The 23073-nt window shown below is 31.7% G+C and overlaps 5 protein-coding genes across 5 annotated transcripts; 1 reads left to right on the top strand and 4 right to left on the bottom strand.

Moving 5' to 3' along the window:
• Positions 1-256: 256 nt before the first annotated feature.
• Positions 257-1451, bottom strand: LOC105216412 (transmembrane emp24 domain-containing protein 7). Its single transcript, XM_054230804.1, has 2 exons — positions 1297-1451; positions 257-1225 (listed from the first exon to the last, which is right to left on the bottom strand). Exon 2 carries the CDS (start codon positions 1102-1104, stop codon positions 442-444), a length of 663 nt encoding a protein of 220 aa, XP_054086779.1. The 5' UTR covers positions 1105-1225; positions 1297-1451; the 3' UTR covers positions 257-441.
• Positions 1319-2931, bottom strand: LOC105216413 (epimerase family protein SDR39U1). Its single transcript, XM_011190887.3, has 4 exons — positions 2773-2931; positions 2269-2714; positions 1945-2178; positions 1319-1835 (listed from the first exon to the last, which is right to left on the bottom strand). Exons 1-4 carry the CDS (start codon positions 2792-2794, stop codon positions 1638-1640), a joined length of 900 nt encoding a protein of 299 aa, XP_011189189.2. The 5' UTR covers positions 2795-2931; the 3' UTR covers positions 1319-1637.
• A 227-nt stretch (positions 2932-3158) lies between these two features.
• LOC105216411 (mediator of RNA polymerase II transcription subunit 10) lies at positions 3159-3941 on the top strand. Its single transcript, XM_011190884.3, has 3 exons — positions 3159-3396; positions 3468-3493; positions 3551-3941. The coding sequence occupies exons 1-3, from the start codon at positions 3301-3303 to the stop codon at positions 3825-3827; spliced, it is 399 nt and encodes a 132-aa protein (XP_011189186.1). The 5' UTR covers positions 3159-3300; the 3' UTR covers positions 3828-3941.
• A 1246-nt stretch (positions 3942-5187) lies between these two features.
• Gclc_0 (glutamate--cysteine ligase) lies at positions 5188-20283 on the bottom strand. Its single transcript, XM_011190883.3, has 6 exons — positions 19385-20283; positions 7118-7757; positions 6301-7052; positions 6016-6213; positions 5773-5954; positions 5188-5657 (listed from the first exon to the last, which is right to left on the bottom strand). The coding sequence occupies exons 2-6, from the start codon at positions 7740-7742 to the stop codon at positions 5474-5476; spliced, it is 1941 nt and encodes a 646-aa protein (XP_011189185.2). The 5' UTR covers positions 7743-7757; positions 19385-20283; the 3' UTR covers positions 5188-5473.
• Positions 19690-22685, bottom strand: LOC105216407 (nudC domain-containing protein 1). Its single transcript, XM_011190879.3, has 4 exons — positions 22425-22685; positions 21483-22365; positions 21214-21424; positions 19690-21150 (listed from the first exon to the last, which is right to left on the bottom strand). Exons 1-4 carry the CDS (start codon positions 22565-22567, stop codon positions 20666-20668), a joined length of 1722 nt encoding a protein of 573 aa, XP_011189181.2. The 5' UTR covers positions 22568-22685; the 3' UTR covers positions 19690-20665.
• Between the last annotated feature and the right edge of the window lie 388 nt (positions 22686-23073).

The following is a 23073-nucleotide window of genomic DNA, read 5'->3' as shown; positions in this document are numbered from 1 at the left end:
GTCGCAACTAATTCTTATTGGAAATATTGAATTGTTGTTGTAATAATAAAAACTGACTGAACAATAAGCAAGGAATATACCAAACTAACAGCTAAACGACGTCCTGAATTTATTCCAAAATTACATATTTTTACTTACGAAGAAATGTTCAACATAGCTTTAGAATAAAGAGTTCATTTTTTTGAGATTAATTGCACATGTTGTGTGGTTGTTGAAATTCTTTATTATAAATTATTTTGAAATTAAACAAATCATATATTGTTTTAGATTGTAGTTATCTATGTTTATATATTGAAAGTAGTAAATCAAACTTATAAGCGTAAGCAAACTTAAATTCATTTTTATACTCAATTCTCCATACATTGCCTCTTCGTACTATTACTTATGTATAACTTTCAATTCGTCTTTTAATTCGTTTCTATCGTTTCATTATTTAGTACTTTACCGTAACTGACTATAACGAGAATCACCTGTCTTGCGGTTTGCGAAAAAGTTGCGTAGAATTAAAATCTGGCCAAAGCCAATAAGTAAGACAATACCCGTCTCCAGAGCTGACCACATCATGACAGCTTCATTCAAATCTTCCGCCCTTTTGCGTCCCTTCGATTCACTCAAGCGATGATGTGTTTGAGCATCAAGTATATCATTCAGGCTTTTGTGTATCGACTGTGATGAGGTTTCCATTTGAGTCAAGACAGTGGCATGTTCATCAATACCAGGCAATGCTGGCTCATCTCCCACTTGGAAGTCAACGTACACAATTTTATGTGAAAATGATGAAAATTGATTGCTGAAACAAACTTTGTAGACACCCGTTGCTTCTGCATTAAACTGATGACTATCGAATGTCGCACGCTGTTGTTCGTATATTACTTTGCCGTGAGGATTTGTCAAAGTTACATCGACATCCAATTGTCCACCAGCTGATACTTGAAACTCAAGATAACAGGTGGTATTGCGACGAACTTCTTCGAAGAAGCAATCTTCAGAATTGTCTGCTAAATCAAATGTGAACTCCACCGCTTCTCCAGTGCGACAGCCAATAAAAAACAAAAGTGCCAAACAAGCAAAGGCATAACGCCACCTTAACGCTGGTAACTGCATATTTTTTTTAAATATTACTATTTGCTGTATGTTAAAACTTTTAATAAATTATTGTTTGTATAGCACTACAACGATGATTTCAATGCGGTGCCACGCAATGTGTCAGAAGCAAGTGCTGCACCTAAAATATCAATTTAAATACCATTTACTACGTCAGCTTCCGCGAACGATGAATAATTATAATGAACTTACTGGTAGAAGTAACACTAAAATGTGGGAATTAAAGTACTATCTTTGGTTTATTATAAACAAATATCGAATAAAACGATTTTGTTTGCTTTTACGTTTAACTTTTTTAGTTGTACAAACGATAGAAAATTCTGCTTAAATTGACAGCTGACAACTGACGTGTCAGAACTCTTCACAGCGTTACCAGACGATTCGAGACTCAATATAACAATTAATTGTAGTTATTTAAGTACAGACTACACATTTTTTCTCCATCGTGCTTGTTTATCTTTGGCAAGCTGATCAAATAAAATATTATGTACTACATATATACATATATGTGCGGTTTAAGTTTAATGTTAAATTTACTTTTTCTGCACAACTTCTAAGCACGCTTCCCTAGCAGTGGGATACTTAAATTTAAACCCACTCTCTAAAGTTATTTTTGGTTGAATTTTAGCACCAGATAGCAGCAACGCCGAACGGTCTTTGCCAAAAAGGGCTTGTACCACAAATTCAGGAACTGCGAACAGGCAAGGACGTCGCAAAGCAGAAGCAAATGCCTAATGAAAGGAAAGAGTAAAAAAAGTAAAAATTAATGCAGAATAAATCGCTTTTGTTTTATGGTGACTTGTAGATTGTTAAGGAACAAGTATATATAACTCAAATTACCTTAGAAAATTCGCCATTTGTTACAATATGTGGCGCCACTCCATTTAAAACTCCCTTTATTTTTTCATTTTCAATACTGTTATGTACTAACTGACATAAGTCATATAAATGAATCCAAGGCAGAATTTGTTTCCCAGAGCCCAGAGGACCGCCTAGGCCCAATTGAAAAGGAAGCCAAATATTCTGAATCATTCCACCTGTTCGTCCTATTACTACACCAGTACGTATTTTAACCTACGAAAATTATATAAATTGTTAATTGACTTCTTCCACTATACAAATATTTCAAATATTATATTTTAAATATTTTTAAGATATACTCACGCCTCTACAGTGTGTAACATTCGCCGGTATTGTTGCTGCTTTCTCCCACTCCAAACATAAACGCGACATAAAACCAAATCCTTCCACCGGATCGCACTCAGTATAAATTATCTTATCATTAGGCTTATAATGACTTACACCTGATATATTGACAAAGGCTTTGACTTGAGGTGCATCTGCTATTGCTTTTACTAATGCTGCACTTGTATTAACTCTAGATGTCCACACATTTTGTTTAAAGCCATCAGTCCAACGACGACTTGGATCTAACACATTTTGACCTGCTAAGTTTACAACGGCCGTAATGCCATTTGGTATGCCGTTTCGTTCTAGTTCCAGCCAAGTTATGCGCTTTAGCCCAGGCATTCGGGATATTACAGTGACATCATAACCATTTTTAATTAAGTGTTTGCTTAACCCTTTGCCAATGAATCCTGTACCTCCGCCTAAATAATGTGTCCTTGTTATAAACTGAATATTTATATATATTTTATTACTACAAACCGATTAAAGCATGTCTCGACATAATTTATGCGATTTTATTCGAATTCAACAATTTACGTAAATTTGCGAAACTCGTTCACTGAAAATTTCAGTGTCATAAGCGAATAGGGCGAGCAAAACAAAACGGTCAATAATTGCACTTAATGCAATTCGCTGAAAATACAACGATTGATATGGAGATTACAGATACGATTTTTTATAGTACTTAAGAAATGTAAATCCTGAATTTATATATTGTAGTTATTATTAGTGTACTAAATATCTCCGCGACACAAATCAAACAGTTTAATTTAATGTGTTTAATATTTTAATAAATATATGTAATTATTTGGAAGTAGCGGTTTGTATGCTTCAGAAAATTAATATATTACATCCGGTAACCACGTTACTGGACTGTCAAATATTTTCACATTTGCTTTATTTCTACATTCGGCGCAAACAGATCTCATATTTTTTCTGAAAATCAGTCTACAAATCTTATTTATTTTCATATCTAAAAGTGCTAAGAAACTCTGTTACTGTTGTGAAATGTCTGCTCCGCTGGAAAATCTTGAAACTCAGTTGGAGATGTTCATTGAAAATGTCCGTCAGATAAGGATTATTGTAAGCGATTTCCAGCCACAGGTACGTGAAAGATTAAAACGACTCTCTACCAAAAACCACTATATTCAACAATTTCTAAATTTGTTTTGTAGGGCCAAAATGTGCTGAATCAAAAAATGTAAGTTAATTTAAGTGATATTAGTTTAAAATTGTTTATACAATATTTTTTCTATAGTCAAGGCTTAGTTACCGGTCTGCAGGAAATCGATAAGCTGAAAAACCAAGTGCAGGACGTATTTGTTCCCTTCGAAGTATTCGACTACATTGACCAGGACAAGAATCCTCAATTATATACAAAAGATTGCGTCGAAAAGGCATTGGCTAAAAATGAGGAAGTTAAAGGCAAAATTGATGCTTACCGCAAATTTAAGGCCAATATGTTATTGGAGCTATATAAAACGTTTCCGAATGAAATGAATATGTATCGCGCATACCGCCCGGATTCTATTTAATTTTATACGAAGGGATGCTCCTCGTGCGACTTTATGATTTTCGTATAAGCTAAAAAAGTTTGTGTACATTTAGATATAGTCTTTTAATAAACCTTAGCATACAAATATTGAAAATACTGTATTTTTTTACTTACTAACTTTCTCTAAATTAGGAGTTATGCTTTAGATGCATGTATAATATTATAAATGCCTTCAAGCTTGCTGCTGCGTAATTTCTTCGAATCAACTTTGTAGCCCTATGCTTCTTGCACGAGCAACAGGAACAAATATATCTCAAGGAATGATAAGTAAGGAAGATTAATTATTTTCAGACCAGTCGATTCCACATCAGTGTATTTATATTCCGTCCAAGACTTTCATCTCAGTAGAACTCCTCAAAGACTTTTTCTTATATTATTTTTGCTGTCGGTAAACTGTCAAAATTTGATTATTTGTTATCAAAACAAAGGTTTATTGTCAGTCTTTTGACGTTGTGGAAACAAGATGTAAAAACAAAATACATATGATTGTTGTTTTCTACTACCTTTTAATGAGCCTTGAATGATTGTGTACAAACGAATTCTGATATATGTGGGATGTCTTTTAAAATAGAATTATATTTCGGGAGTATTCACGTTCGAAGTTGACTAAAGCTGGCCACTTCATGGCGAAGTAACACCAAACATCATCCTACCAAAATCGTTTTCAAAATTTGAGATTCTGCACTTCAAACATTCCGTATTTCATACTTTTTGTGTTCCGATTTAAATATAATATAAATTTCCTTTATGATACAAGAAAAAACATGTTTGTTTTGGCTGGTTTGTGATAACGTTTAATAAGTTTTATGCTTTTGATTTTTTATTACAGTTTTTGGTTTTTAGTTTTCATAATACCTGTTTAAAATCTTCTTCAAAAGAACTAAAGCACGACGTGATTTGAAATCGGTTTTGAATAATAATAATAATAAAATTCAACTGTAAAATTGTTGTAATCAGGAATAATTTCGGTTGATTTTTTTTAATATTTGCAATAATTAATCATTTAGGTAAAGCTTAAATGCATTATTAAGTATGTAATTAAATAGCTTATAATAGGAGATTTTGTAAATATATATAAATAATCGTTTCTACATTGGCTTTGTGAATAATCATTTGTAATAATTTCCAGTGCTCACAAATAGTTACAGTTTGTTTTTCACAACATACGTATTTCAAAGAGAGGAGATACAATAACATTGAACATAAATCCACCATGAATAATTCAAAATAATTATATATTTTTCTTTGTGGATTAATTAACAATCTCAAAACAGTCAATTTTATTCACGGCCATACATACGCTATATGGCTGTACATAGTATATTTCGTTTGTTTTGTTGTTTTTTTATTTAGATATCAAGTAAAATTTATTTATTTATTAGCCATGAGGCATTGTATTAAATCAATTACCATCAAAAGTTTGTCAACTATTTTTGTTTCTTTCATCATATTTTTTTTAAGTATAACAAAAAACATTCAATTTGCAGCATCGACGATGGGTAAAAAAAGGTCGTCATCATCATAAACCTATAGCATCACATTTCTTTTACTTATACGCGTTTAATAAAAAATTTACTGCTGATCACAACATTGCCCAATTATAGTTTGCGTCTGCGCAATGGGTGGTCATTTACCCTCGCAACAGCCATTCAATGCCAACTGCTTCTGGAGTGCGGGCGGCAGCGAATCTTTCGTTTTGGAATGATTGCCTTTACCAAGTAATGTGGGTTCAATCACTTTGCCCTCTTGAATGTCCTTGATTCGCTTAAGCAAATCGTAGTTGATGCGATCACTTACAACTGAGTCCTGTCTGTAAAGGCAAAGCGTATGCAAATGTTTAGATAAAAATATTCAGTGAAACTGCTAATTAGAAAATCATAAGTGCAGCTAACTAACTGCAAGCCAACATTTATATATATACTCACTTATAATCTGGATGATTTAGCACTTGCTCGCGTATCCAAGTAGCAGTGGTGAACAATTCACCAGCAGCACGCTTCTCTATAAAACGCAAATACTGCTCAATTGTGCAATGTGTGTCAGGATCCACTTCCATTGATTGCAAATAGCTACGAATGAGTGGCACGAGTCCAGGGAAAGAGTCAGCCTACAATTTCAAATATTTTATTTAATTTTCTGCTATTTGGCAAGTTTAAAATCAAAAGTACCTTTCCATTGAAAATTTCGCCTACGGACAATAATTCATATTCCTCGTGGTTGGTTTCGCCATTCTCCTTAGTGCCGTTGTGTACACCATTAACGCCATTACCATTTATGTAGCAGCTCTTCTTGGACGTTTTGCGGAACCAGAACTTCTCTTTGCGACAAGCGTCACGCTTCTGTGCAGTTTGCATGTTTTCGTCAACCTGAACAAAAAGTGATATTTATGTTGAATGACAATGCATTTAAAACAAGTTTTTAAGTTATAATTATGTACATTAATAGTCACTCACCTTACTAATGGGGATCAGGAAATTTAACTGATACGATAGTATCACTCGTGTCAGCAGCACGACAAAGCATACCAGGGCAGCATTTTCAAAGTCACTTATCTGTGCCTCACATGGCCGGAACTCCACACGCCAGCCGATCGACGAATTCGGCGGTGGCGGCTTGAAACGCATTGTCTGCCAATTGGTCGATTGTATATTCTCAAAGTGATCTGTATCCTCTTCGTCATTTTGATCGATTTTCTCACTAAACAATGACACGGTGTCGCGTATGAACAAATGTGCCACATGCTGTGCCAGTAGCGGATCAATGCCGCCGTCACGAAGCCGTTTGTAGTCTTCCTCGGCGTAGGTGAGTGGCACGTCATTGTATGCAGCACCCTCTGGTGATAGATATGAATCGATCGAATCATATCTCGATTTAGCGATACGGAACTTATTCTCACTTAATGGTCGAAGACCACGCTCCTCCTCGGTGCGGCAGTCTACTGAGGAGCTTATCACATTCCAACGACAGTCGGATTCGGTTAAGTAGCCGCGATAGATGGGCGATGCTGCTGTAAGTGCCAACATAATGGGACACAATGGCGCCAACTGATCGTACAATTTGCGTGCCTCATTTATGTTACAGGCCTGGAATGTAAGTTGTAGACAGCAACAGCCCATACCGAAACCCATAGCGTCGAGTGCAACGACATCGGGCTCACCCTTTGGAGCACCCTCTATGGGTAGCTTTGTGTTTACATCTTTGAAAACTGTAAATGTAAAATATATTTAGTTTCAATACTTGTAGTCTTGTATGCATGCCGTTTGTTCATACCTTTTAATTTGATGGCGACTTTCTCGCCACGTCGTTTACGTATATTACGTGTTAGCGTCTTGAAGCGTGGATGACCCGGAAATATGGCTTCATCTGGGAAATATAACGATTTAGCTGAGCTATTCGGATCATCCGGATTCGGATAGTAGATGGGATGTGTGAATTCAGGTGCACCCAAACGTGGGAAATTCGTTATGGACATGACACACTCATCTTTGTCCAGTAATTCTGTGACTTCTTCGCGCCGATAACGCATATTCGCCTCCACCAGATTGAAGTGTGCCATAAGACCACCAAACGGTTTGCCTGGCGTGCCCTCAATCATATAAGCGCCATATTCTGGGCGCCACAACGACTTAACGCCATTCGGATCGGCTAATTCTTTTTCATTGAGCTCATTGAGTAGTTCTTGCGCTTTCAGTGAGACACGTGCAACTTGATTTGCTTCGTCAAACTTAACGATTATATATTCAACCTCATCACCCCACTTGAGTATGTCGCCAGTGCGATCCTTTAGCCGGTGATAGAGATTTATGAACTGCGTTATGCCATGTTCACGCACGTGGTCGGCTAATTTTTTGGTTTCCTCCCATGAGAGTGGACTGCCTTCGCTGAGTAAACCCATTTTAGATGTGAATAACTGCAACAAATTTAAGAAAAATACACATTTATCAGAAATATATGGGAAATATAATGTTAGTATCATATCAAAGCTTGGCATATCTGTTTAATTGTAAACAACTAGCTATGACTCCATATGGTGGTTGCAGAAATGCGCACTCAGCGCAGAGCTCAGTTTGCTGTTAAGGAAATATGCAACAGTCGTAGAAATAGGCAAACAAGAATGTGATATCTACAATTCCGCGAAACTGCCATTGGGACATGTGCAATACCTATACTCACAAGTGTGTTTGCAAACAACTGCATACTTTACACTTTTATTTTATAGAAGAAAATTAGAAACTAGTTTCCGTTCGGACATATGGGCATGAATATTGTATGTTGGCAAAAACAGCAAACAGAAGTCATTTACACGAAACTACACGCTTGTGTGTACATATATCAATATACATATACATATGTATGTTTATACTCTACAACTGATATGTATGCTTACTGGAAATTGCGGTGTATAAATACGCTAAAAACAAAACAAAACAAAACAAAAAACTGCAATTGATTTAATTGCAGAAAAAGTGCACGCGAGCCGCTAGCCATTCCATTGTTGCGTTAGAAAAGCGATGGAGTTGAAAGCGATAGCGAATACGCTTATACAAGCGCACCAATAATTATAAACGACACCAAAGCAGCCTCAAAGTCAATGCGATTCAACTGGTGCGTGCAAAGTGCACATCTGTATGTAGATAAGTATGCATATAAAGCTATTGTTGAAGTTAGGTTTCAGCATCAAAAAAAGTTCCGTTGGTGTATTCATGAAAACTAAACAAATAAATAAATATCGATTGCATTTTAGCGGGAACAAACACATCATTAATAACGACTGCTTTTGCATATGCAACACTGCGAATGCGTTCGAGTGAAAATCTGTACCCGGTAGTTGGTTCATCAGTTGTATTCTGCTTTATATGAGTTTTTAAATAGAATGTTGTTGCTCATAAAGCGAAATTCGTAGTTTATGTCAAGTGATTAATTTTTTCAGGACGCTCTATGACATTTTGAATGGTTAAAAGCTGAGACTCACATAAACAGATCATATAGTTTTAGTTCTCATGACTGTCGTCCAACTTTTTCCCGAGCAAGAAAGAAATCCAATATTTGTGCAAAACAAATTGAAATTGACTATCGTTGCCACAGGGAACGTTTGATGTTTTCAAAATTTCATGTTTATTCAACAAAAATAACATTCCTATAAATATTTTAAGTTGTGTCAAACATGTAAACTTGTACCACGAATAAAATTTTGGTCGGTTCGCGTTCAAATTACGTCCGGAAAACATAAATATTGCTCTCATTCGCAGTTTGTCAACGAGTACGTCACAAGAAGTGAGAAATAAATTTAAAAAATTAGCAAATATTTGTTTGAAAATAAATAAAAATAAAATTTGTAAATAAATATACTTTGGTAGTAAACAAAATGGCAAAACAGCTGTTAATACCCATTACGTGTCTGAATTAATATATGTATTTACTTCCTTTATGACATGCGTCAAACCTATTTGGTTTATAATTTTGTTTTTAGGAAATATAATTATTACCATATTTATTAATTATAAGGGGATTTTTACTATAACATTTAATTTGTAAACATAAGAAATTTTTTGATAAAATTCTAAAATTTTGGTTGTACATTTTCTTTATAAAGTATTTTGAGAAGTGAAGTTGCATGGAAGAAATATCGGATTAACAAATATCTATAAATCAAGCAAGTTAGCCAGTGATCGTTCAAACCAAGGTTGCTCCCATCGAACCAACATTAATATACAGCCAAAAAGCTAACCAGTTTAGGCGTGAATAGAACAAGTAATTGAACAGTTCAAAACCGTTAAGTTCAATGATAGGGTCTGCTGAAAATCCATACACATATGCACATGACCTTGAGTAGCAGTCATGCAGGCATGTGTGTGTGTGCATATATGTAGATATATTTAGAAATTTGCACACTATATTGCTCTGTATGATTGATGTGTTCAGTATGATAAGAATTACATGTACAAATTTTCAGCAAATGTTAATTAGGTAATTTTGTTTGATTTGCATGTGAAAAATTTACTGTTATGAAATAAATTATTTGTTAATATCATTTGTACATTGTAAAAAATGTAAAACAGCGAAAAGTCAATTATAATTAATTACACGTGATGTGATGTGGTTTTTGTTTTTGTAGCTGTCTAAATTAGAAGAAAAATCCAAGTTTATGCACGGTTGCCATAATAAATAAATCGCACGATTTAATAAATTTTATGGAATACATACATGTACATATGTATGAATACTGAGCATTTCCCGCCATATTGCGAAAAATATTACTACAAACTTATATTAAATATATATATTAATATATTCTTCCGCAATAACTAATGTTCCGGAACACCACTATTTTGTCATATGCCATAGCAGAATATGACAAACACACTTACATATATTGTATGAACATACATATGTACATGTGTAGTTCTATTAATTACTGAAATAGCGACGCAATGAATCGACTATATCGACAAGAGAACTGTCTAATTGTATGCGACAAACAAAAATACACAAATACATATGCAGCTGGCGATAATTTTAAGAGACTCAAGTAGACTGTGACTACAGTGCTGAGAATGAGGGAGGTACAAGCTAAATAATTTGCAAATACCACATATTTTTTAAAGTATGTATATTGAATTAAATTCTCAATTGCTTAGCAAACAAATAAGTTAAGAAAAATGTATGAAATAAAAAAACACAAAAAAAAGAAAGAAATATTTGTGATAAGTAGACACGTGTCTGACAAGTCTTACAAAATGCACATAAACTTATGCATTTTTGGTAAATGAACGAGTATTTGTAATTATGGTGAGAAGTTGTTTAATGTTTAAAATAGAATACTGTACAATTTGAAATTTTTGAAGAAGTGTTTGAAATTGGCAGTTCGCTTAGTAAAAATATTTAATGAAAATATTGAAACGTTAACTAACTCAAATATGTAAGTAAAATAATTAACACGCATTGACCTGCTACTCGATAATTGATCAGCCGTTATACATTTTTGTTGATCATTTTCATCAGCTGATTGCTATTTTATCAATATACATAACCAAATTTGCAACGTAGACAACAAATCGCAGGTCATCATTCAAGTTTCAACTAGAATAATTAATGTAGTAAAATAAGATTTTTTTCTGTATGGTAAATCGATCTAAATCAGCGCTATAATCGAGCAAAGGCGAGTTGATTGATCAATTTGCTCCTGTGCGAAAAGGCTATTATCTGTGTACAATTTATAGGATTATACATACATATGTTAATATAAAATGTTGTTAACGACCAAATTAATATTTTATAAGAAAAAAATCTTAAAATTTAATCGAAAAGAAATATTTTGTCAAATACACCGTTTAGAATATTACTCGAAATGCAAACGTCTAATATAAAAAATTGATTTGGTTTTCTTTTTTCTCAAAATATAGTACAACATTTTTTAATCAAAATCAAACAGCTTTTAGTTATGAATTAAAATTGAAATTCGCAAACAAAAAACTCAATTTACTAAATTTTTAGAAATTATGACACTTTTCTGCTTTTTCTTGATAAGAAAAACATTCGATGCTAGAGAGTTCTACACAACTAGTTTTACCATAATTTTTAAATTTCAAATGAGTCATAAATAAATAATAAATAAATATAGAAATTTTAAATAAGTAACTATTTCAAATAATTAGAAAAAAAATATATGCGGCACAAATTTACTTTAAATTTTTTTACAATCACATACCAATTTTTCAGCAAAATCTTATTCACTGCACAAGAATTTTACTTATCACTGCTGTAAAGAAGCAAGAAGAAGCACAAGTCAAGTACCGAAATGCATTACATACACATTGTAGCGCTGTATATGAGTTATACAATTTACAAACGTACAAGCGCTGTTAATGGACATATAAACCTAATCTTGCGCCTGTTGCTGCAGTCAGAATGTTTTTAATTTTTTTGCGCAGTTACAATTAAGTGAACTTTGCGCAATTTCAAATATGTGCACATGTAGTATGTACATACTTACAGACATATGTTAAGTCGAAGTGAACGTCTACTCAATTATTTAATTAATCATACATTTTTAAGCTCGCCAGCAATGTTGGACAAATTATTCTTAATTTAAAGTCATGCACATATTGAGCCCTTAATGGGGGGAATTTTACAATAATTTTTATTTATTGTTGTTATTTTAGTATTACAACAATAAAATAAAATTGACAAGTATAATTACCAATACAATACAGACATTATAATTACCAATACAATCACATATAAATAAATGCATGTATGTATGTATCTATTATGTTTATAAGACAATGTAAGCATGCCTGACGTCGCAATCAACTCTTTTAAACAATTACGCTAAATATAGAACATCAATTACCTATGGGCCAACATGTATATGTATGGTGCCATAAATATATTTATATGTATGTATATTTTCCTACATATGTACAGTTATAAATGTATTTGTACATATCTCGCACCTGATAAACTTTGTTTTCATGAATTTTTGGCCGAATTTTGATGATTATAACAGCTTCATATCTGTAATGACTTAACAAGTTATCAAGTAAGGAAGGTCTAAATACGACTACAACCTAATACTAACTATGTACATAAGTACGAGAATTTATTATTAATAGCCTCACAATTGCTCAGTATTCATATCTCTCACCAAATTTTCAAATAGTGAGACTGCACGCTCTCGTAGTGAGTAATAAAAGAACTATTAATTAGCGAAAATTATTTTTAATTATAGTTAGGTCAGTACAACGAATATTATAAAATACGTACACAAAAGTTTAAAAAATTTTATAAAAATATTTGTATAATTTCCAAATACATATTTCTATTAAATGCTGTACATCTCAAGTTTTAAATTTGTTCCTTGTAGATCAATTCGCTTGCTCCGAAACTCGTTTTTGGAATGGAATCAATAAACGAGTAAATGTAATATTTAATATTTGAGAATTATAAAAAAAGAATTATTTAACTTGTTTGAGGGAGTTAACATACAATCAAATAAATAAATTGTAAATCAGGAAAATAAAAAGGGTAAAAGGGCGATAAATATGCATAAAATATATACTAAAAACAGAAACTAATAAAGGTTGAGCAATAATTACAGTAATAACCACTAACTTTTTGTCACATGAAAATGTATAAATGATAAAACAGAAATTAACTATTTTTCGATTCACACAATTGTATAGATTCATACTCAGATTTAAGTTCAAATATTAAAAAAAAATAATTGTTCAATAAATTAATTTTTTATTATGTTTAGAGCGTGTATAGTGGGAGTCGGTATTTTTCATAAAATTTGCTATTAGAACTGTCAACGAACTAATCTAACGATGAGTGTTTCTACTTCAGATACATTTGTACATTGTAATGCACAAGCTACCTATCTATGTATATAGTGAATTCATTACGTCAGAGCGCAATTGAAAGATAAGTGAAGAGACATATTTATTTAAATACATATGTATTTAAAATATTATCGTATTTAACAACACTTCAAACAAAAAACTATTAGTTAATCTCATGATCTCAAAGCGTTCATAAAAATGATTATTAAAATAGTTTATCACGGCAAATATAAGAGTTAGAAAAACTAAGGTTTACTTCAAGGTTTCAATGCACACTTATGCAACACTAAAAATATATTAAAATATCTAAATGCGTAGTATTTCTCATGCGACTTGTATGGAATCTATAATTTTGACAATTTGATCAAAGTGCAGTAGGTTCCTACATAGTTGTAAATCTAAATTTCTTATGTTCATGCCGCCCAATAATATTGTGTACTGCTACTGCATAATCTGATATATTTTTTTGGACAGACTATCGAAAATAAAATAATTAATTTCCATGTTCGAAATCATATAATTTTGAGTTTGGTTCACATTTATAATAATTTTAAACCATTGTTTCTACAAATAATATTTTAATATTTTCGAAATCCAAAATAATATCTAGAGTAATAAGGTCAAGTCAGATTTGTTGCAGAATTTGCACATATTTATTTTGGTACAAACCAAAGAAGTAAATAAGAGTTTTTCAAAAATATTTTTTTTTAATTCTTATTTAGTTTACTATTCCCTTCTTTCAATAAAACTGGTTCACATAGAAAAATAAGTAAAAATAAAAAACGTAATTTCCAAAATTGATTTATGGTGACTTTGACTTTGACAAGAATAGGCACAGATTTATGTACATAAAAAATTACTTGAATTTGAAAAGCTTAAAATAAACTTTACATACATAAATATTTAAATACATTTATTGTCCAACTCTGGCGTGTGTATTCAAATTGTAATTTTAGCATACCCCAACTTCGTGCATCCAAAAGGGTTAACCGCAATCATTGAAAGTTACGATACTCAATTTCATTTTAATTACACAAATAGAACTTATTTGTCATACAATTTCAAACGAAAACGATTCCAGAGCTCATTTGCTGTCTCGTGACTCTCCTATACCCCTTCACTTAAAGGGGCTGCTTTTTAATTATTTATGTTTGAAATATTTTTGTCGCTGTCTCAAATTGCGAATTGCTAAATATAAGTAATTCTTGCTTACACATACACATAGCTATAAATATATACATATGTAGGTGCAAGCAATTACGATGCTACACGAGCAAAACGGAACAAAGACAAACCTGAAGACTGATGAAATAGGTATGTGAAATTGAATCTTCACAATTTGATAAGACATAACTTTTTTGAATTCTTTTATTAGATTTGTGCAAGTTTTTTATACCATAATTTATATTTGTACAACTTATATTGGATTAATAATGAAGATAAGAAGTCAAGTAAATGCGGGTTAATGTTAGCGCTACACAAGGGTTAAACACGAAAATTCAATATGTTTACAAAAGCTTATAAGAATGCTTTGATATCGATAATCAATTGTAATACCTAATAAATAATATTTTAGATTCAAAACAAAAAAGCTGCGCATAAAAAATGCACCTAGCATAGTACTTAGATGTATATATCCGATATATATATAAGCAACATGCAAATCGAATGTGTTCCACGGTATAAAAGCATTCATATGATAAGTAAACTAATAATAGATTACAAAAAGCTAGATAACCACAGTTGATTTCTGTGATAACAGGAGAGCCGGAAGAATTCGCTGAGTTGTATGGAAACGTCAAAGAATGCACTGGAGAACCATATATCATAATTATATATAAACATTTTATTCCTAATAATTTGTAGCACAATTAATGCAACATATCAAGCGATTGCTCAGCATAAAAAGTCGCAAAAAACTGCAAGGTCCTACAAATCACAATAAAATTAACAATGCCAACAATAACACTCCCGCTTTTGATGACAAATTAGCTGGAAACAAATGCGGGTTTATTTCGTTCTATAATTGAAAATGGCTTATGGTTTTCCACATGTGATTGAGTCACTGATTCTGGTACAATCTTAGGAGGTCCCGGCACGGCCATAATGGAAATTTACAAATGTTTTACGGATTTATTAAATAAATACTTAATAATGTGTTTCTTATCACTGACACATTACGAGAACAAATAATATTTAAGAATGCTTATGCGTATGCATGTGTTAGAATTTATATTGCGCACACAAGCAGGCTTTCCACGATTGGATTGGAAGTGGTGCCCGCGCTCCTCTTGCTCCGTACCTTATTATCTTGTTGAATGTGCAAAGCAACATGTGAATGAATTGAAAAGTAAAAATAAAAATATAAAAAAGTGTCAGTAGGTGAGCGACTAGCAACCACTGCTGGCGCTAAACGAATTGATTTACTCGAGTACGAAATGGTTATATGCAAATGTACAGACTTGTACAGTGTTTGGGAAACGTTTTCGACTTGTAGCAATAAAATATAAAAAAAAAATATTTTGTTTACTATTTTTATATACTAATTATATAACATAGTAAAAAAAAATATCTAATGATTCGGAATTTATTAAAATTTATAGATATAATTGCAATTAAATTAATTAAATAATAAATAAATTAATTTATTATTATAATCGTGTTGTTTGTACTAACATTAAAGCTTGAGGGCTGTTTATACATATATTTCATTAATTACATAAATTTATATCGATAACAGAATAAACGATATGCATTGTTGTCATAAGATAGGTATTAGTAAACTACATTGGAATGGAAGAAAAAAATTAAATTTTTAAGACAGCTCTTGAGCTAAGATAATTACTCCAAAACTTCGGATAAAGTTGACCATATATTTCGAAATATGATGAAATTGATATTCATAAATACAAATAAAATTAAATTTTTTCTACATACATATGTATATTTTTATGACAGTTTTAAGCTTATTCAATTAAATATCTTTCATGATTTTACAAGTTTTTATGGGAACGTTCCACAGAAAATATTATTTTGTAATCAAATAAATTCTGCAGAAAAATGTCCGGATATAATAAAGAAAACAATTTTTTATATTTCATTGTACAATTAAAAGAAATTTATATATTAGCAACAATTTATTTTATTTAAATGCTGATAAAATATTTTACTTCAAGTACACATTACATTTTATATAAGATATTAGCTTTTCGGCTTTTTAGAAGCAAAATGTGCGATTTCTCAGCGCTGACCAAGTGTGTGCAACTTTTGTGCGATAGTGTATAACACTGTGTGTGCGTTCTTTTGCGTGTTTATCAGATATTTTACATAGAACTTGCAAAAAGAAAATAAAAATGTTAACTAAACAAATGAATCTACAGACACACATACACATGTATGTAAATATATGCTTATTTATGTACATATATACCTGTACTTAAATAAATATATACATATACATGCACTGATATTAAATTAATTTCTTTAAACAATTATGCACATGATAAAAGCACTTCAGAGAAAAAGCACATGCTCGGAACGTTGTGTACCTGTAACTGTTATCTTGCACATGTCTAAACATATTTAGAAATGTGCTTTAAAAAATTTAAATTGTCAAGAAACTTTCGAATGAGGAATATAGTTTGCTAATTTCACAACAATCAATCAGGTTCAAAGAACATATAGAGACTACATACCTATGTACATATGTAGCCGCATACGTATGTATGTAGTATATGTACATAAATATGTGCAAATGATAGCAAAGTAAGACTTTAAATGGTTTGTAGCAAATTAAGATTGTCAAGCGTTCGAAATGTGCAAAGTCATGATGAGGTGACGACTAAGAAAATGCAGAAGCATACGTACATGCATACAACCTTATTAACAATAAGCATATGTATGTAAAGTGTACAACGAACGAGGTTTCTTAATTTCACAAGAGCAATTTGATGACGTCATACTGGCAATGAATACATATATTAATTTTCACCAATAGATATATTATATGCGGAACAAATGAAATGCCCAGAGCTTCAGCAAATATTATTTGATAAAGGCTAAATTTGCTGTATCATTGCATAGTGAGCAATATATTTTACATTATATACAAAAGTATATATATACATACATACATATGGGCTAATTATTGAAAATTAAATTATTTTATGTGCAAAAAAGCTTGATATACATACATACATGTGTAATTGTAATTAATATTTATAAATTATTTATGCAAAAAAATATTTTTTTTCTACTTTTTTCTACCTCAAATTTAGTACCTAGACATACAAAGTAACGTTATGGCAGCAAGTTTATTTTTTAATTTTAGCACTCTACGCTTAATTACAAACGAAATTCGCAAATTAACAAACATCGTTTGCTTACTGTAAAGAGAGTAACGGAAAAAAATGCTAATATCTTGTCAACTGAAAAGTGTATTAGCGGATAAGTTTCATTTTATCATTCATCTCATGTGACAATGACTAATGTAAATTAGTAAATATGTAGAAAACTGTAAAACAGTTTTTTTCTTTTTAACAATTAAAAGTGAGGTTCTTGAGGTGAAAAATATTTACATTATAATGGATAAGAATTGGTCTTTTATATATTTTTTTAAATTAATTGGTGTTTGAAATATATTCTTTATTCACACATTTCCGAGTGAAAAATTCTATTGAATACTTGAAAAATCATTTGAAACAAAAATTTTTACAAAAGATTGTAAACCGACAAATTTATTTTATAGTAATTAATATAAAGTTCCGATAAGCATATGAGAGCACATGATTCATTATATACTCCAATTTTAATATATTCTATGGAAACCACTATAAAAATAGAATTTTACTTCTTTTTTCCAACTTTAAAAACAGCATTTTTATCACATTTTTTACAAAAAAAAAACCGGATTACTTGCAAACTGCATGAATATTTAATGAACTAAATGACCTTTCGGCAATTAGTCACGCCTTCTCTCTTATCGGGCAACTGTTTGCGTATGTTTCTACTATTACGTCTAGATATTTGTTGAAACAGTTGTTTTAATTCATAAACAAATTAATATTAACAACAACACATTTGTGTGAATCCCATGGTTGAAGGAAAGTGAGGCAGCATTAGGTTTCAATACTAAACCAGTTTGAATAAAAAAAAACTATTGAATAGAAAACAAAGTAAAAATTAAAAAATGCAATAAAAAAAAAAAAAATAATAGTAAAAAAATTAATTTGATTAAAAGCAACAGGCAAAAGAAAATATACATATGTATGCACATTCAAATTTTAAACTTAAAGGCCTAGGCTTCAAACGCTTATTTATCTGTCATCTACTTCTGCACAAAGCTGCTTAGCTCAACAGTTTCTTGAGGCAGAAAAGTAATTAGAAACAACATAAATGTGTTAATATTTGTCAATTTTTTTTTCGATAATAGAGAGTGACTTCAACCTTGAAATATTCAAGTGTTTTTTGTTCGTTAGGTAAGCGTTTTTTTTCAGTACTTTATTTCAAAGTCAATGTTAAACCTTTTTATTTATAATTATTTTTAGTAAGTCTTAGTTTTCAAAATTGTTTTAAATCTATGAAGGTAAATATTAATTGTAAATAAGAATATATTCCATAAAAAGTAATAAATGAAACCACCAATGAGTATATTAAATTTTAGTTCCAATTAGAATATTAAGATTAATTAATATATGTAAATAAGTATGCATTAAATTAAAAACAGTATATTTCCTAAATTAATTTTTATCTTCAATATTTATGGGTATACAGCACCCAAATTAATTTATGTATTTTTATATGTACATATGTATGTAAATAGGGAAATTGGTGCGGTTAATCAATTTCACAAATACTCAAAACAAAAAAGGTAAAATTAAGAGAAATCAACATTGAAACTAATGTCAAGGTTAGCTATTATACTTGTTCGGTCACTATCCGCAATACTATATACAGCGGTGAATTGAAAATGGTATTTATTTTCAATTTTCGTTGTTATAATGCTTATTAGAGTGTATAAATGTATATAAGCATAGCTACTATATGCATAACAATAATTACAAAGTAATTTAATAAAGCTAGCTACATAGTAGTTAATAAATTATATACACGATATGCCATCGATTTTTAGACAATTATATTTTTGTGACAGCAAAAATATGTATTCTGTACAAAGATATTAAATATTACTTACCGTTTAATAAATTTATAACTGGTGAGTATGTACTTTGTAAAAAATACTAAGGCCGCAATATGCACCTGCTTTTTTCTCACTTTAAACAAATAGCGATATATCCAATTTTCGTATAACTACGGACACGTGAAAGTATATTTAAAAATATTTAATTGCAGGTAATTATTGGCACGAAGTCTCCAACTATCCAATAAGTAGTTTCGTGTGCTTATTGTGTAATATTTTGCCGGTCAGCAATGCAGTATTCCTCTGAATTTCGGTGTGGTGACGAAATACGAATCCTTGTTAAAAAATTTATGGATCTAGTATTCTCCTTAACTGATAATATAAATTATTATTCGTCGCTTATTATTTACACGGATTTTCTAATTTTGAATTTCTATCTTTTATTTTCTATCGGCGCCCGACTATCGGTTTAAATTTTGTGTATACGACGTATAGAATCCTCACACTAGTTTCCTATATTGGAATTTACGTTTACAGATATCCACTGAATGACCTCACTCACTCTTCTACACACAGGCAAGAATTCTATATGGTTCTCACACAGTTGAGAAGTTCACAGCCGAGATTTTACTGTCGGCTCCGCAGGAAAGGTTTGTTCGTGCCAAATACAATAGACGATTGTCCACAACAAATCGAAAAGGTTCCTTCAACCACACGTTCACACAATGAATTGACTAATTGGCGGTGCTACTCTGATGCACTTTTCAGAAAAAAAATTATTTTATATTTGCTACGAATATTTTTCACTCCTTTTCATTTACTTTTTAAAACTGTTTCTTTATATCCCGGGCGCAACTAAAACTATACACTTTCCGCACTTCCAAATTGTTTAATATTCTCAAGTTTGTGAAGCACGTTGTTCGATAGACTCGCTATTTATGCAATTCCGTGATAGCCACCGCAAAGGTTTATTTCCAATTCCACCGAATTCCACCGCATGCCCGTTGTCTTTGGTGCTTTTGCACACTGCTGCTTCTGCCAAAAAACATAAAAAAATATTTCTGACATTTTACTTTCAACGGCATTCTTATAACGTTGCCATACTGTTAGCTTATTCTTGAAACATACACCCTGTATTCGTATATGTACCGCTGATAAACTGATAATAATACAGAAAATCAATTGATAATCAATAACAAACTTCAAAATTTATGAGGGACCCAAAAAATAATATAGTATTATTTAATCGAAACGGAAGCAATGCTAGACATACGGAGTAATTTTAAGTTTCATATAAAATTTATTTTGCATTATAAATTATATATTTTACTTTAATCAACTTAACTGTAAATGTAAAATATAACGTTCAGTTAGTATAGTCACTACATGTTCAGCAGTCGCTAAACCTAGCACTTCGCCAGCGTCTTCTAGTGTTATTAAATGCTGCTTCCCTATTCTAACTTGCGGGCCACTACGATTTCTCAGTCCATCTGCTCCATCGTAATTGGATTTGTAGAGGAAAACATGACGGTGGGATTCACAAATAATAGCGTAATTTAAGTCTGGTGAGCAATCAACGAATTTTCGTTGTTGCTTGGACGCTTGTACATAGCCAAATGCATGCAAGTTGCCCTCATGTCGCAGGGACCAATCATCAGATTTGGTTGGATTATATTGCTGCAACCAAAGCCCAGCGTCCACATCTTGTCGTATCGCCAATGCGTTAGGAAAACCTGGACGCAAAGTAGTGGAAAAGATCGGCGGTGTTGAACCGAACAAAACATTATGTGTAACCGATTTAGTTGGCAAATGATAACGACCTTGAAATTTAAATTACATTCATTTTAGTTTCATTAAAATTTATAATATGTATGTATACTCACCAATTTTTATTTCCTCGTCGATAGTACCCATAGGAAAGTCGCAATCTTCTATGGGTGCTTCTAAATTTGCAATAGGCTTTTGCTCTATAGGTAAATCGGATTGCCTTTTGTCATCGAATGTTTCTTTAGGTCCAGCATTGTTACTGAGAAGTGATAACCAGTTCAGGGATGGATGTTGCTTAACTAAAGTTATTTGCAAATAATTGTTTTCCTAAAATTAAAAAAAATATAGTAATATATTTTTGAATGAGGTCGCATAATTCACATACAATAGTCCATGTCGTCAAATCTGGATCAACCTTATCGTACAGCTCATTATTAAGCAGCATTTCTTCGCATACTTTTACAGTAAGTTTGTTGGCAACGTATTTTACGTTGTAATCTGTTCTTTCTTTTCCTTCCTTAAAGTCAAATTTTATTATAATGTCTTCGTCCGTTTGTGACCATGTGAATCCGCCAATTTCATAATTTTCGTCGTGCAGCTCCATTTTTTCAACATTAACTTGACAACTTTCAGACGATTTTTGAGAACGAAAATTGTATTCATGGTTCGAGCAAATAATCAGCGATTCTGCACGAGGTTCAAATGCACAGTAATACAAAGATCCTTTACCTTCAAGCGTGTCAACTATTGAAAATTCCCAATTCTCACTTTGCATCCATCTCCCCCAGTGCAAGTGCATGAAATGACTTGATACACCTGTAGGGCCCTTATCGATTCTCATAACTCTGCCAATTGCCATACTAATTTGCTTTTTCTCCTGTACAATATCTAAACGGCTATCAAATAGCATAAAATGGCGATCACCGTGTGTCTTATTGCTCAGGTTCGCTTCGGCAATCAATATCCAATCAGCTGCCTTAAGACGATCTTTGGTGTCGAATAAAAAAATACTTTGAAGGCCATCGCATATAACGCAGTACTTTTCAGATATAAAACGCATGGAATAATTGTAGTCTCCTTTCACACGTGTAGATTGGGTATTCAGTCTATATAAGATCTGTATTTGTTCTCCGCGTCCAGTTGATTCATTATAAGCAACTCTCGTAACCTCTCCATGGCGAGTAATGTAATAAGAAATTGTACGAGCCCAAGGGTCTGCTTGCAGCAAGTTTTGCATGGAGAAAAGCTCCGCATGCAGTAAGGAATACCTTAAGAATATCTATATGAAATAAAACAATTACAAATTTGTTATAAATGATTTACATACTGGTCTTCATTCGGTTCAGCTTTGAAAGGAAGGTATGTCAATTCCTGGCGTAATATAGGTACGGGATCTAACGACAGTTTGTAGCCATCGAAATTGTTTCGGATTAGATTACGATCAGGACGTACTTCCACAATTTTAGGCATTTTTAAATATTTCTTTTAACATAGAAACAAACAATTTAGTTAAAGAAATGCAATTTTGACCACTTGATATTTGACGTTTTTGTAAACAATAAATAAACACATGTTTTAGCTGTGTTTAATACTTTTGCACGTTGGGGTTGCCACTTCCGGTTATTTTGATAATGGAAGGGCTAGCTCATAAAAAATAAATATTTGTTATCACATTTGTGTAGAATTTATTAACATTATAAAAATGAACAAAAAAAAATAACTGTAATAACAGAGATGGAGTTTTGAAAATCTTCTAAATTATAATATGAATCATTGCGAAGTCATAATTTCGTTATAAACGTATGAACCAACCATTAAACTATTTGCTATCCTTTGTTATCAAACACAGCCACTCTGGTGGAGCAAATCCAATTTGACATTTTATTTCACTTAGTTATTCTTTATTTTGATTCCAGACTTTCATTACAGTATCCTTTTTATCCAGAACCTATAGGAAATGGGTGGGTAAATTTTCT

Source organism: Zeugodacus cucurbitae, chromosome 5, assembly GCF_028554725.1.
Source record: "Zeugodacus cucurbitae isolate PBARC_wt_2022May chromosome 5, idZeuCucr1.2, whole genome shotgun sequence".
Lineage (NCBI taxonomy): Eukaryota > Metazoa > Arthropoda > Insecta > Diptera > Tephritidae > Zeugodacus > Zeugodacus cucurbitae.
Note: the sequence above shows the minus strand (reverse complement) of the source record. Positions and strands in the feature narration are given on the sequence as shown.

What these genes read in the sequence shown, in the direction of transcription:
- LOC105216412 (XM_054230804.1), bottom strand. Translation starts at nt 1,104, where the DNA reads ATGCAGTTACCAGCGTTAAGGTGGCGTTATGCCTTTGCTTGTTTGGCA.
- LOC105216413 (XM_011190887.3), bottom strand. Translation starts at nt 2,794, where the DNA reads ATGTCGAGACATGCTTTAATCG. An exon ending in GTCGAGACATGCTTTAATCG is followed by an intron (nt 2,715 to 2,772) that starts GTTTGTAGTAAT and finishes CACATTATTTAG; the next exon opens with GCGGAGGTACAGGATTCATT. An exon ending in ATGTTACACACTGTAGAGGC is followed by an intron (nt 2,179 to 2,268) that starts GTGAGTATATCT and finishes TAATTTTCGTAG; the next exon opens with GTTAAAATACGTACTGGTGT.
- LOC105216411 (XM_011190884.3), top strand. Translation starts at nt 3,301, where the DNA reads ATGTCTGCTCCGCTGGAAAATCTTGAAACTCAGTTGGAGATGTTCATT. An exon ending in TAAGCGATTTCCAGCCACAG is followed by an intron (nt 3,397 to 3,467) that starts GTACGTGAAAGA and finishes TTTGTTTTGTAG; the next exon opens with GGCCAAAATGTGCTGAATCA. An exon ending in AATGTGCTGAATCAAAAAAT is followed by an intron (nt 3,494 to 3,550) that starts GTAAGTTAATTT and finishes TTTTTTCTATAG; the next exon opens with TCAAGGCTTAGTTACCGGTC.
- Gclc_0 (XM_011190883.3), bottom strand. Translation starts at nt 7,742, where the DNA reads ATGGGTTTACTCAGCGAAGGCAGTCCACTCTCATGGGAGGAAACCAAA. An exon ending in AGTCGCCATCAAATTAAAAG is followed by an intron (nt 7,053 to 7,117) that starts GTATGAACAAAC and finishes TTACATTTACAG; the next exon opens with TTTTCAAAGATGTAAACACA. An exon ending in CTAAATCATCCAGATTATAA is followed by an intron (nt 5,658 to 5,772) that starts GTGAGTATATAT and finishes TTGCCTTTACAG; the next exon opens with ACAGGACTCAGTTGTAAGTG.
- LOC105216407 (XM_011190879.3), bottom strand. Translation starts at nt 22,567, where the DNA reads ATGCCTAAAATTGTGGAAGTACGTCCTGATCGTAATCTAATCCGAAAC. An exon ending in ATTTGACGACATGGACTATT is followed by an intron (nt 21,425 to 21,482) that starts GTATGTGAATTA and finishes TTTTAATTTTAG; the next exon opens with GAAAACAATTATTTGCAAAT. An exon ending in CGACGAGGAAATAAAAATTG is followed by an intron (nt 21,151 to 21,213) that starts GTGAGTATACAT and finishes TTAAATTTCAAG; the next exon opens with GTCGTTATCATTTGCCAACT.